Here is a 14,782-nt window from a genome sequence, read left to right as displayed (position 1 = left end):
CTCTCTCTCTCTAATCTCTCTTCCATCTATCTACTATCTATCTATCTATCTATCTATCTTCTATTTAATCTCTCTATCTTCTCTCTCTCTCTCTAATCTCTCTTTCATCTATCTACTATCTATCTATCTATCTATCTATCTATCTTGTATCTATTTAATCTATCTTCTCTCTCTCTCTAATCTCTCTTCCATCTATCTACTATCTATCTATCCATCTATCTATCTATCTATCTACTATTTAATCTCTCTATCTTCTCTCTCTCTCTCTCTCTAATCTCTCTTTCATCTATCTACTATCTATCTATCTATCTATCTTGTATCTATTTAATAGAGAGATTCTTCTCTCTCTCTCTCTCTAATCTCTCTTCCATCTATCTACTATCTATCTATCTATCTATCTATCTATCTATCTATCTATCTTCTATTTAATCTCTCTATCTTCTCTCTCTCTCTCTAATCTCTCTTTCATCTATCTACTATCTATCTATCTATCTATCTATCTATCTTGTATCTATTTAATCTCTCTATCTTCTCTCTCTCTCTCTCTCTAATCTCTCTTCCATCTATCTACTATCTATCTATCTATCTATCTATCTATCTATCTTCTATCTATTTAATCTCTCTATCCTCTCTCTCTCTCTAATCTCTCTTCCATCTATCTACTATCTATCTATCTATCTATCTATCTATCTTGTATCTATTTAATCTCTCTATCTTCTATCTATCTATCTATCTATCTATCTATCTACTATTTAATCTCTCTATCTTCTTTCTCTCTCTCTAATCTCTCTTCCATCTATCTACTATCTATCTATCTATCTATCTATCTATCTATCTATCTATCTTGTATCTATTTAATCTCTCTATCTTCTCTCTCTCTCTCTCTCTAATCTCTCTTCCATCTATCTACTATCTATCTATCTATCTATCTATCTATCTATCTATCTTGTATCTATTTAATCTCTCTATCTTCTCTCTCTCTCTCTCTAATCTCTCTTCCATCTATCTACTATCTATCTATCTATCTATCTATCTTCTATTTAATCTCTCTATCTTCTCTCTCTCTCTCTAATCTCTCTTTCATCTATCTACTATCTATCTATCTATCTATCTATCTATCTATCTTGTATCTATTTAATCTATCTTCTCTCTCTCTCTAATCTCTCTTCCATCTATCTACTATCTATCTATCCATCTATCTATCTATCTATCTATCTACTATTTAATCTCTCTATCTTCTCTCTCTCTCTCTCTAATCTCTCTTTCATCTATCTACTATCTATCTATCTATCTTGTATCTATTTAATAGAGAGATTCTTCTCTCTCTCTCTCTCTAATCTCTCTTCCATCTATCTACTATCTATCTATCTATCTATCTATCTATCTATCTTCTATTTAATCTCTCTATCTTCTCTCTCTCTCTCTAATCTCTCTTTCATCTATCTACTATCTATCTATCTATCTATCTATCTATCTATCTTGTATCTATTTAATCTCTCTATCTTCTCTCTCTCTCTCTCTCTAATCTCTCTTCCATCTATCTACTATCTATCTATCTATCTATCTATCTATCTTCTATCTATTTAATCTCTCTATCCTCTCTCTCTCTCTAATCTCTCTTCCATCTATCTACTATCTATCTATCTATCTATCTATCTATCTATCTTGTATCTATTTAATCTCTCTATCTTCTATCTATCTATCTATCTATCTATCTTCTATCTATTTAATCTCTCTATCTTCTCTCTCTCTCTCTCTAATCTCTTCCATCTATCTACTATCTCTCTATCTATCTATCTATCTATCTTGTATCTATTTAATCTCTCTATCCTCTCTCTCTCTCTAATCTCTCTTCCATCTATCTACTATCTATCTATCCATCTATCTATCTATCTATCTATCTATCTATCTATCTATCTACTATTTAATCTCTCTATCTTCTCTCTCTCTCTCTAATCTCTCTTCCATCTATCTACTATCTATCTATCTATCTATCTATCTATCTATCTATCTATCTATCTTGTATCTATTTAATCTCTCTATCTTCTCTCTCTCTCTCTCTCTAATCTCTCTTCCATCTATCTACTATCTATCTATCTATCTATCTATCTATCTTCTATTTAATCTCTCTATCTTCTCTCTCTCTCTCTAATCTCTCTTTCATCTATCTACTATCTATCTATCTATCTATCTATCTATCTATCTATCTATCTATCTATCTTGTATCTATTTAATCTATCTTCTCTCTCTCTCTAATCTCTCTTCCATCTATCTACTATCTATCTATCTATCTATCTTGTATCTATTTAATAGAGAGATTCTTCTCTCTCTCTCGCTCTCTAATCTCTCTTCCATCTATCTACTATCTATCTATCTATCTATCTATCTATCTATCTATCTTCTATTTAATCTCTCTATCTTCTCTCTCTCTCTCTAATCTCTCTTTCATCTATCTACTATCTATCTATCTATCTATCTATCTATCTATCTATCTATCTTGTATCTATTTAATCTCTCTATCTTCTCTCTCTCTCTCTCTCTAATCTCTCTTCCATCTATCTACTATCTATCTATCTATCTATCTATCTATCTATCTTCTATCTATTTAATCTCTCTATCCTCTCTCTCTCTCTAATCTCTCTTCTATCTATCTACTATCTATCTATCTATCTATCTATCTATCTTGTATCTATTTAATCTCTCTATCTTCTCTCTCTCTCTAATCTCTCTTCCATCTATCTTCTATCTATCTATCTATCTATCTATCTATCTATCTATCTTCTATCTATTTAATCTCTCTATCTTCTCTCTCTCTCTCTCTAATCTCTTCCATCTATCTACTATCTATCTATCTATCTATCTATCTATCTTGTATCTATTTAATCTCTCTATCTTCTCTCTCTCTCTCTCTAATCTCTCTTCCATCTATCTACTATCTATCTATCTATCTATCTATCTATCTATCTATCTTCTATTTGATCTCTCTATCTTCTCTCTCTCTAATCTCTCTTTCATCTATCTACTATCTATCTATCTATCTATCTATCTATCTATCTTGTATCTATTTAATCTCTCTATCTTCTCTCTCTCTCTCTCTCTAATCTCTCTTCCATCTATCTACTATCTATCTATCTATCTATCTATCTATCTTGTATCTATTTAATCTCTCTATCTTCTCTCTCTCTCTCTCTCTAATCTCTCTTCCATCTATCTACTATCTATCTATCCATCTATCTATCTATCTATCTATCTACTATTTAATCTCTCTATCTTCTCTCTCTCTCTCTCTAATCTCTCTTCCATCTATCTACTATCTATCTATCTATCTATCTATCTATCTATCTATCTTCTATTTAATCTCTCTATCTTCTCTCTCTCTCTCTAATCTCTCTTTCATCTATCTACTATCTATCTATCTATCTATCTATCTTGTATCTATTTAATCTCTCTATCTTCTCTCTCTCTCTCTAATCTCTCTTCCATCTATCTACTATCTATCTATCTATCTATCTATCTATCTATCTATCTTCTATCTATTTAATCTCTCTATCCTCTCTCTCTCTCTAATCTCTCTTCCATCTATCTACTATCTATCTATCTATCTATCTATCTATCTTGTATCTATTTAATCTCTCTATCTTCTCTCTCTCTCTAATCTCTCTTCCATCTATCTTCTATCTATCTATCTATCTATCTATCTTCTATCTATTTAATCTCTCTATCTTCTCTCTCTCTCTCTCTAATCTCTTCCATCTATCTACTATCTCTCTATCTATCTATCTATCTATCTATCTTGTATCTATTTAATCTCTCTATCCTCTCTCTCTCTCTAATCTCTCTTCCATCTATCTACTATCTATCTATCTATCTATCTATCTATCTATCTATCTTGTATCTATTTAATCTCTCTATCTTCTCTCTCTCTCTAATCTCTCTTCCATCTATCTACTATCTATCTATCTATCTATCTTGTATCTATTTATCGCCCATATGTATCCAACAACTCTGCAGGCGTCTTGGTGCATGCACAGTTCCCAGCTGCAGGCAGTAAGGTTTAGGCAAGGACGGAGGGTTGTGAGCCCAATTGAGAAGAAGAGGCGAGAAGTTGCATACTGTGTTAATAATAATAATAATAATAATAATAATAATAATAATAATAATAGTAATAGTAATAGTAATAATAACAACAACCTTATTGTCATTGTACGTATATACACAGTATACCCATACAGCGAAATTCACTTAACACCCAAGACCTGGTCCAACACACATAACAATCCCCAAACACCCTCCCACCCACCACAATTCCCCACCCCTAAACCACCCAAACATCCACACAACAGACCAAGTAATGCTGTCCAACAGCTCACTGATGGTGGCCCTTGAGTTCATTGTTCATTGTTAACTTGCCTGGGCCAGTTCAGGGGAAAGAGAGACATGCCCCCCCCCCCGCCCCGTGTTTCCTTGCAAAACCATCCTGCCTGGAAGAGGTTGGCCTGAGTGGGAAGCTCCCTTCTCTGAAAGAATCCCCAAGACAGGCCGGGAGCATCAGGGCTTCAGCCTTCTCTCCTGGACAGGCCGGAGAGTCCAGGCCCCTGGCCTGCTAGACGGAAGAGGATTGGAAGCCCAGCCTGTCTCTTCCTGGATCTCCCTCGCAGGCAGGGCGGCTGTGAAATGGGAAATCAAAGCAGGGGGGCTGCTCAAAGGAAGCTTGCGGAGAGCAGTGCTTGGGGGGGATCCCTCTGGATCCAGCCTCCAGGCCTCTGGGGAGCCCCAGTGCAGCCTGCCCCAAATTCAACCTCGAGAAGCAGCACCTGTGCCCAGTTTCTAAGCCTGGAACCAGAACCGTCTGCTTGGTCTGCAGCACAGCCCCACGCACATCAGGGAGCCCCCCCCCATGTCATTGGCTCCTGGGCAGCCTCCCCACTGTCCGAGCATCACCACAGCTCTTGACCCCGAGGGCCACACGCAAGCGAGGGCTGCTCTGTGGGCCAGTCTGTTCCGGGTATCGTCCGTACAGAGTTTGTCCCCCGGGCAGAGATGACATGGAGATTGGTTGGTCTTGATGCGTGCCCAGTGGAACAGGGGCATCAGGGGTACCGTTGGAGGCTCCCCCACACTCGTTTCCATGTCCCCTGGCCCCATCTTGGAGAAGCCATGGATCAAGATGAGGCTCTTGGTGCCTCTTCCTCTGCAGCCGAGCGAAGGGGAACTGGGCTCGAAGCTCCGTGGGGCACCTGGGATGGGCGCGTGGTGGGATGGGGGTGGGTGGCCTTCCCCTCCGGCTGGGGGTTCTGAAGAAGGCTGCTCTTTCCCCACAGAGACGAGAGAAGACCGGACCAAGAGGCTCTTCCGACATTACACCGTGGGCTCCTATGACAACTTCACTTCACACAGGTGAGCTCTGCTGCCTCGGATCCCCCTTGGGTGTTGGTGGGCTCCTGGCCCAAATGACTGCTAGCCTTGCAGGGTATTGAGTGTGTGTGTGTGAGAGAGAGAGAGAGAGAGAGAAGGAGGGAGGGAATAAATGAATGAGCATGGGTTTATGCCTTCTTCATAAGGAGCTTTGGAAGGGTGGTTCGAAATGCCCTTAAAAAGATTGAAGGTTGTCCAAGCAAAGCCACAATTTTGGGTTTAGAATGAAGGCAGCCCGGAGAGCCCTTGGTCGTGATGGCAGAGACACCGGGGGGGGCGGTCTTGGTGGAGAAGCCATGGGCAGCATCTGGATGCTCTCAGGGGGCCCCTGATTTCAAGGAAGGCCCTCAACTTCTCACAAGGTTCTGTGGGAGAGAAAAGGCGGACCAAAGGAGAGCCGAGGTAGCACAGTGGTTAGGGTGCAGTACTGCAGCTACTTCAGCTGACTGCTAGTTCAGCAGATCAGTGGATCAAATCTCCCCGGCTCAAGGTTGACTCAGCCTTCCGTCCTTCCGAGGTGGGTAAAATGAGGACCCAGATTGTTGGGGGCAATATGCTATTTAGGATACTGTCTTTGGTGTAAGCCGCCCAGAGTCCTCGGAGAGTGGGCGGCATAGAAATATGAATAACAAAATAAAGTAAAATAAAATAAAGGGGTGCTCCCCACTTTTACGACGGAAGATTGGGGAACAGCGGAACGAGAGGCTGGGCCCTTCAGCATCCATTTCAGTCGGTCGTCATTAAAGACAATGTCAGGTTGTGGGGTTTTCTGTGCTGCCTTGAAGCCCCCGGGGCCCTGAACCTGCTCTTTCAGGAAGGCTCTTCAAACGCAGCAGCGCTCTCTGCAGGGCATTTTCTGACCCTGTGCTGCCATGGGGACACCATTCCCTGGCATTGGTGTGGATTGTAAAACCCATTGTGTTGCTGGGTGCTGTTTTCCAAGCTCGTGTTTTTGCTTAGTTTTGTTTTGATACATTGTGCGTGGCCTAGAGTTGCTTGGATGCTCGAGGGGGCCTTCACATGGGAGGAGGGAAGATTTATGCTCTGCTAGTGGCTGCTGACTATCGTGGGGCGGCCCTCGACTCCGTTTCAAGGCCATTGAGCCCAAGGAGAATTGCAGGGTCAGTGGCCAGCATGACATCGCAGAGCGCTGTTTCCTCCCCACTGAAGTGGTAGCTGTTTATCTACTCGCATTTGCATGCTTTGCTCCCTGCCAGTAGTTCCCCCCACTTCACGTGGGGCAGACCGGGCATTGTTAGCAGGGAACATTGTGCGTGGCACGGGTGTGACTTAAGGCTGGTGAGCTAGTTTGCACCTTCTGAAGGATGTCCACAGGGCATGGTCAGAAAAAGTCAAGAAGGCAACTGACCCAATCCTGAAATCCATGCTCTGCCATTATGCAACCCTCTTTCCTTTTTTAAAGGGACAAAGCCTCAACACCTGCCTTTTTTGACCAGACCTCCAGATACACCCCCCCCCTTCCTGCATTTTCTCTGTCTCAGTCCACAGAACAGGGGTCTCCAAACTTGTGTCCACTTTAAGACTTGTGGACTTCAGCTGCTAGAAGATTGAGCTTTGCAGGTGTGAGAAATAAATGACAAAAAGTATGATGTGAAATCAAAGTAGAAAAAGAAATTTAGGGGGGGAAATCAGATTCTTTTTTTTTTTTTATTGAAAAGTTTTATAAAAGATACAAACATTTTCACCCCCTCACCCTTCCCCCCTCAACCCCCCTCCCCTGCCCACCCTCCCTTCCCTTCTCCTCCCTCCCCCCACCCCCCTCCCTAGACTTCCCAGAACGAGCACAGGGTATAGCATTCACAAACCAAAAACTAAAATAAGCTAACAAATTATTACATTTCTTATTCTCCCTAGGTCCTTAACTCCTTATAACTCAGAAAAAACAAATATAAACTACTTAATATTATTTCATTCATAAGCTATGTGAATCTTCTTATTCGGATACTTCTTCTGTATGTAATCAATCCATTTTCTCCATTCTGATATATATCTCTCATTTGAATGGTCTTTAAGGTATGATGAAATTTTTGCCATTTCCGCCAAATGCACAACTTTTAATGTCCATTCCTCAATAGTAATCAGATTCTTATGAATAGATAGCAATAATAAATTCTCCAGTGCTTTGAACTCAGCGAGGGTTCCTGGTTCTGATGCCACCTATGTTAGAAGAATCTCCCCAGGCTGCTTGCCTCCCCCTGGGAACGATCAGATACGGTTTCATGTACCTTGGGGGAGATAAAGCTTATGACGCTTGCAGCTGCGCAAGGACTCCAAGCTAGGCCCTCGCTTGACTCTTCCTTCCAGCCTGGCTGGCAGTTTCCCCACCCTGTGCCTCCTTCCCCCATCTGTCCAGCAGGGCTTTTTAGTGCAGGATTTCCAGCCCAGCTCAAGAGAATAACAGAGGAGGGGGGGCTTTGCATCCCCTCTCCACAACTCAGAAATATATGAGTCAATAAACTTCGTGCCAGCCACGAAGCACAAGAGGGAGCTCTGAAGACCCCCACCCAACTTGCTTGCAGAGCAACTTAAGATGAGAATTAAAAGTCCCAAGAAGCCAAATCTTTTTATATAAGGAAATTATTAGGAAAAATAGATGGAGCCCTGGTGACACAGTGATTAAAGTGCAGTATTGCAGGCTGACTCTGCCCACAGCCAGGAGTTTGAGCCTGACTGGCTCAAGGTTGACTCAGCCTTCCGTCCTTCCGTGGTTGGTAAAATGAGGATCCAGATTGTTGGGGGCAAAGAGGCTGGTCCTGCGAACTGCTCAGAGAGAGTTACAAAAACGCTGTGGAGTGGTATAGGGTACCCGTCTTAAGTGCTATTGCTAATGCTGAAAAGGAGGGAAGGAAAGAATTGGACATAGATGATTGCAAAGAACACATTAAACTAACCGGCTTCCATAAATGTTTTCAGTCTTCATTACAAAAGGCTCTTTAGGAAGGCACCAGCCTTCTCTCCTGCTCAGGCGTTCAAAGGCAGCCCCTCCTCCTCCTCCCTCCCTCCCTCCCTCCCTCAACAGAACAATAGAAAGGAGATGTTTTAGGGAGACGGAAGACCCTCCCCCTATGAGGTCTGGATTTAGCGAGCAAATCAGAAATTATCGGGTGGCTAAGAACCTCCCCCCTCACCTGCATGGCATGAACAAGGTGTTTCTGCCATTTTTTTTTTTTTTTTAATTTAATTTATATGCCGCCCTTCTCCGGAGACTCAGGGCGGCTTACAGTGCGTTAAGCAATAGCCTTCATCCTTTTGTATATTTATACATGTATATGTATATTTATACAAAGTCAGCTTATTTACCTTGTGGGGGATGAGCTCAGAAGGAGGAGGGTTTGGGAAGGAAAGGGTTGCATTTGCTCAAGCCGGCCAGCAGGGAATCCGTCAGGGGCTTTGGGAAAACGGATTAATTGGACGGTTGCTTTATGGTTTAGACTGATGCGTGTGAGAGAGACAGGGAGAGAACATGGATGCATCTGTGTTGGGCAGGTTTCTCAGGTTCAGGTTTCAGATTCACGAAATCCGGTTGCTCCAGTACCAATAAAGGGAAATGTTTGTAGCTCAGGCTTGAACTGAGGGTCCCTCGGTGCTCTTGCAGATGTTCCATGACCCAATTAGGGAACATGATCAGTGCTGGAAGTGGGGGGGGGTTACAGGGAGGAGGCGGAGGAGGACGGTGGGGTCTTTGGTGCTCTCTGAGCTTGGCAGTTTTCTTAGAAATGTTTCATGACCCACTAAGGAAAATCATCAGTGCTCAAATCTGTTTAATCCTGGTCTCCGGCCAGAGGACGTGGGGAGCCTCAGCTGCCAAGCAAAGCTTGGAGACCTCACCAGGCTCTCTAGGCAGGACATCTGAGCAAGACAGGAAAGTCCCAGAGCCCAGGAGGGGTGGGGGAGGCCTGGCATGAAGAGGGGATCTAGGAGAATCTTCTGGGGTGGTCTAAGGACTCTTGCCTTGGGTGGGGGGAGGGGGTTAGAATAGAATAACAGAGTTGGAAGGGACCTTGGAGGTCTTCTAGTCCAACCCTCTGCTTAGGCAGGAAACCCTACACCACTTCAGACAAACAGTTCTGTCGGCAAGTTGTTCCACTGGTTAATTGTTTCCATTCTCAGGAAATTTCTCCTTAGTTCTAAATTGCTTCTATCCTTGATTAGTTTCCATCAGTTGCTTCTTGTCCTGCCTTCAGGTGCTTTGCAGAATAGTTTGACTCCCCTCATCTTTGTAGGAGCCCCTCAAATATTGGAAGACTGCTATCATGTCTCCCCTGGTCCTTCTTTTCATCAAACTAGACCTACCCAGTTCCTGCAACCGTTCTTCATTTATTTTAGCCTCCAGTCCCCTAATCCTCTCTGTTGCTCTTCTCTGCACTCTTTCTAGAGTCTCCACATCTTTTTTACATCGTGGCGACCAAAACTGAATGGAGTATCCCAAGTGTGGCCTTACCAGGGCATTATAAAGTGGCATTAACACTTTTAACGTGGTCTTGATTCTCTCTCTCTGTTGATGCAGCCCAGGATTGCATTGGCTTTTTTGGTGGCTGCTGCACACTGCTGGCTCATATCTAAATGGTTGTCCACTAGGACTCCAAGATCCCTCTCACAGTTACTACTATAGAGCAAGGCACCGCATATACGGTACCTGTGCATTTTGTTTTTCTTGCCTAAATGTAGAACCTTGCTTTTTTCACCGTTGAATTTCATTTTGTTAGATAGCGCCCAATGTTCAAGTCTGTCAAGATCCTTCTGTATCTTGAGCCTATCTTCTAGAGTGTTGGCTATTCCCGCGAGCTTGGTGTCCTCTGCAAGTTTGATGAGTTCCCCATCTATCCCCTCGTCCAAGTCATTGATGAAGATGTTGAAGAGCACTGGGCCTAAAACAGATCCCTGTGGTACCCCACTGAATAACTTCCCTCCGTGTAGATGCCATTCCATTGAGGACTCCACGTTGAGTGCGGTTGGTCAGGCAGTTACGAATCCATCTGGTGGTGATGCTGTCTAACCCACATTTTTCTACTTTATCTAGTAGTAGGTTATGGTCTACTTCATCAAATGCCTTACTGAAGTCCAAGTAAATTATATCGACAGTATTCCTCTGGTCCACTAATTTTGTCACTTTGTAACATTAATCTGGCATGATCTGTTTTTGACAAACCTATGTTGGCTTTTGGTTATTACTGTGTTTGCTTCTAGGTGTTTGCTGATTTGTTGCTTGATTATCTTTGTGTTAGAAGACCTCCAAGGTCCCTTCCAGCCCTAGGACTCTATGATTTTATGAACAAAGAGGAGCAGAGCAGGGAGATGGAATGACACTGAGAGAGTGAGAGAGTGAGACAGACACACAGACACAGAGCCTGCAACATGTTGCAAGGGGGAGGGGGAATGCTGCCAAGAAACCCCTATGTGTGGTGGGGGGGGTCTCTGCTCATCCTGAGCTCTCCCTTATGGAGTCAGCTGCAGAGAGGGAGACAGCCTCATCAGGCGCCTTAAATTCAGCCCTAATGTGCTTTAATGTATGTGAACCATGTTGATCACAAATCCGAAGCAGCCTGCTCCAGCTTGTTCCCCAAATCATGGTTAATTAAATCCCGTTCAGCAGAGGCTGGGATCATTCCTCACCTCCAGGTCATCTTTCTCAAAGCTACATCTTGCCTTCATTTTGTACAGCCTCTAATTGCCTTAAATGCTTGATGAACAGCGATGAGGAATAAAATGGATTATTTCACTGGTCCTCTTTAAAAACAGTTTTAAAGAATTGTTTTCTTTTGTTGGGCATTCTCTGCTCATCTGAAAAAAGGCAGGTTAAACTCTTCAGGGGAACTTTCAGCCCTAGGCAGCTTTCCTGCAAGAGAAGGGGGGCACATCTGTCCTGCCCAATATATTAGCTGGATTCTGGGCCTTGGAACGTCTGATGGCTCCATGATGGCTGGCAGGTTTTCAGCCCAGAGGGAGGCCTTTTTCTCTGCATACATCGATCTGTCTCTGAAATCGGGGGAAGGGATCATTAAGAGAGCCCATCCTGCTGATCTTGTTAGGTGCCCACAATATAAAAAAGATGTGGAGACTCTGGAAAGTGTGCAGAGAAGAGCAACAAAGATAGAGGACTGGAGGCTAAAACACATGAAGAACGGTTGCAGGAACTGGGCATGGCCAGTCTAGAGAAAAGAAGGACTAGGGGTGACGTGATAGCAGTCTTCCAATATTTGAGGGGCTGCCACAAAGAAGAAGGGGGGAGGGTCAATTTATTTTCCAAAGCACCAGAAGGCAAGACAAGAAACAATGGATGGAAACTAACCAAGGAGAGAAGCAACCTGGGATTAAGGAGAAATTACCTGACAGTTAGAATAATTAACCAGTGGAACGATTGTCACCAAAGTTGTGAATGCTCCAACCCTGGAAGTTTTTACGAAGAGAGTGGGCAGCCATTTGTCCAGAAAGCTTGAGCAGAGGTTGGACTAGAAGACCTCCAAAGTCCCTTCCAGCTCTGTTACTCTGTGACTCTGACTTGGGTGTGCATAGCCCTTTCTACTAAGAGAAGCACATCCTTGAATCACCAGCCCCAATTCGAGGTCAATGCAGTCCAGCTTTCCAGCAACTGGGGAGCACCAGACGTGTCCAGAAAGGAAAATCCATTCTTTTCGGTTCCTTCAACATCAGATTGGATTGAATTGTGTTGCACTGAGTGCTTTATTTGGCCAAGTGTGATTAGACACACAAGGAATTGGTCCCCAGTGCAGAAGCTCCAAGCATACGTGCAAAGGAACAGAACCATCGTCACGCCCATAAAAGGGGAAGTAAAGAAGATAAGAAGAAGGATAAATAATACTATTACAGACATACTACATGGGCAAATACACACAGACAGACAGATACTGTCAGGTGTTCAGCAGAGTGATGGACGAGGGAAAAAACTGTTCCTGTGTCTAGTCGTTCTGGATATTGTGGCTTTTCAGTAACAAGCCAGTTTCTGAGCAGATAAAGGCATATTCCAAAGATGCCCTGGCCCATCTTTCCAAGTTCTCCAAGGAGGACCCCGGTCAAAGGTCATGATCGGAGTCATGTACGGACACGTGCTTGCCTGGTGATGCAAAGCCTGCCTGCCTTCTTCATGAAATAGGCCCATTTGGTGCAGGATCTCAGAACCTCTGGAAATTCAGCAGCCCGGGTTCTTTGAGGGTTCATGACGGTGCCGTCCATGGGAAGCTTAAGGTCAACAGAAGGACCGGCTCAACCCTCCCCACCCAGAGATGCTTCTCAGGGGTGTGAAACCAGCCAGAGGACAGAAAAGAACTCAGCGTAAGAAGCAGCGTAAGATCGGGAGATGCGGAGAGAAGAAAGAGAGACGGCAAAGTCATACTCCACTCAGAATCGAGGGTGCAACTGTAGGGGTGGTCAAGAGAATTAAGTATCTGGAAGTGCAGATAACTAACAATCTGAATTGGTCTCTCCACATGTCATTCTGAGTGAAGCGTGCAAACCAGCGTCTGCATTTCCTGTATTGGATGAGGAGAGCACATCTTTCTCCTGTCCTGACCACTTTTTACAGAGGCATGATTGAGAGTGTTTTAACAAACTGCATCCCTGTTTGATTTGGTGGCGGCAGCGTCTCAGGTAGAAAGTTCCTACAGAGAGTGGTGAGGACAGCCAAGGAGGTTATTGGAAGCTCACTTCCCATTATTCAGGATGCTGCTTATCAGTGCTCTGTGCTTAGAGCTCAAAGCATTGTTAGAGACCCCACACACCCACTTCACGGTCTGATTCTGTTGCTCCCCTCTGGGAGGAGGTTTCAAAGTATTTCTAGCAGGACTAACAATTTCTGTAACAGCTTTGTTCCCTGTGCCACCCATCTGGTAAACTCGCAAGATTCGTTTCTCTCGCCATGTGCATTTATACCTCCAAACTAGACTTTGTTATTTCTCTGTGTCACCTATGTGGGTATATATATAATTTTGTATTTATTTATTTATTTTTATTTATTTATCTGGTCGTGTTTAGGTAGTGCATACTGGAGGTGGTAGCCCTTTGAGAGCTCTAGGCAACAAAATTTCATTTGAATGTATGCCAATTAGCGTACATTCAAAGTAACAATAGTTAGAATAACTATTCTTAGACTTAGAATAAGAACCTGGCTGCTCCTAGAACCGCCAAGAGTCGGCTACAACTGAAGCACCAGGTTGGGGGCGGAGGAGAGCAAGGCCGAGGAGTGGGCTTGTCTGACTCCGGCTGATTTTTTGCCCCTTCCTCTGGGTGCAGCTTCCTTGTCTCGCACCTCGAATTGTGAGTGCCGTTTCCATGGCAATGGTGCTGTCCGTGCAGAGGAGCCTTACTTACAGGGTCTGTTGGCCCAACCCCTCTTAAGCTGTGTGTAGCGTTGTGGTATCCCCTGTGCCCGTCCTTCCTGCTCCTCAGCCTCCACGGGGCTGCCTTCACGGAACACGCGTGTGAGACGAAGCTTAAGAGTGAGGGGGCGGAAGGGACATGCCAGGAGCGGCCTGCAAGAGGAAGGCAGGAGGTTGTGCGCAAACCCAACAAATGCTCAGGAAGGGTCAAGCAGCCCGAGGGATGCCCAGCTCCTCCTTTTAGCTGCGCCCACCAAGCTGTGCGCCCTCGGCCAAGGAGTGTAGAGGAGGAGAAAAGGAATGAGAGAGCTAGACTGGTTGAGATGCATTTGGTGGTTGGACAAGATGGTTTGGTTTTAAGGCAACCAGAGTTTTTCCCTCCTTCTTTTAGCCTCTAAACCAGGATTTCTCAAGCTTGGCAATTTTAAGGCCTTTGAGCTTCAACTGGGTGTTGCCAAGGTTGGAAAAGCTGCTATAAACGTAGAATTCTAGAGTTGGGCAAAGCCAGGGAAGAAGTCCATCTCCTGCCCGGGACAAGATTCCAAGGGACAACCATCCACTTGGCTGGAGGACATCCCAGAAGACGACCCCACAATTCCCGTGGGCACCATCACCTAGACACGTGGGGCCGCCTTCTCCACTGGACGTTCCCAGGCAGAGGTTGGCCAGTGGTCCAGGGGGGCCCATTCTTACCTTTCTCCTCCTGCCCTGAGCAGAGGTGGGGGCCCCAGGGCCCCTTGCCAGAAGAGGGGGAGGCTCCGTGCTGGGGAACAGGAAGGCCCACCTGGTGCTGAAGGACGCATTCACACAAGGGCAGCTATTAAAAGAAACGATCAGTTCTTGACTCAACTTCCCAGATATTTTAAAACAAGAAACCTAGTTGCGCTGCACTAATAGATTTACAAATTATATATTGTTTTATCTATATATATATATAGTGAGTGCCAGTTTGGTCTAGTCAGTGGTTAAGGCACCAGGCTAGAGACTGGGGGATCGTGAGTTCAAGTCCTGCC

The 14,782-nt window shown here is 44.1% G+C and overlaps 1 protein-coding gene across 11 annotated transcripts in view; it reads left to right on the top strand.

Moving 5' to 3' along the window:
• The window catches only part of SHANK3 (SH3 and multiple ankyrin repeat domains 3), a 206,454-nt gene that overhangs the window by 134,511 nt on the left and 57,161 nt on the right, over positions 1-14,782 (top strand). For all 11 annotated transcript variants that reach the window (XM_087873529.1, XM_087873528.1, XM_087873527.1 and 8 more), the window contains one exon: positions 5,322-5,397. In XM_087873529.1, coding sequence (XP_087729655.1) covers positions 5,322-5,397 — 76 coding nt within the window. The remainder of the gene's footprint in view (positions 1-5,321; positions 5,398-14,782) is intronic.

The sequence above is a fragment of the Pantherophis guttatus genome, chromosome 7 (assembly GCF_059756535.1).
Source record: "Pantherophis guttatus breed Tessera chromosome 7, ASM5975653v1, whole genome shotgun sequence".
In the NCBI taxonomy this organism is placed as follows: Eukaryota; Metazoa; Chordata; class Lepidosauria; order Squamata; family Colubridae; genus Pantherophis; species Pantherophis guttatus.
This window is presented reverse-complemented; position numbering and strand designations above follow the sequence as displayed.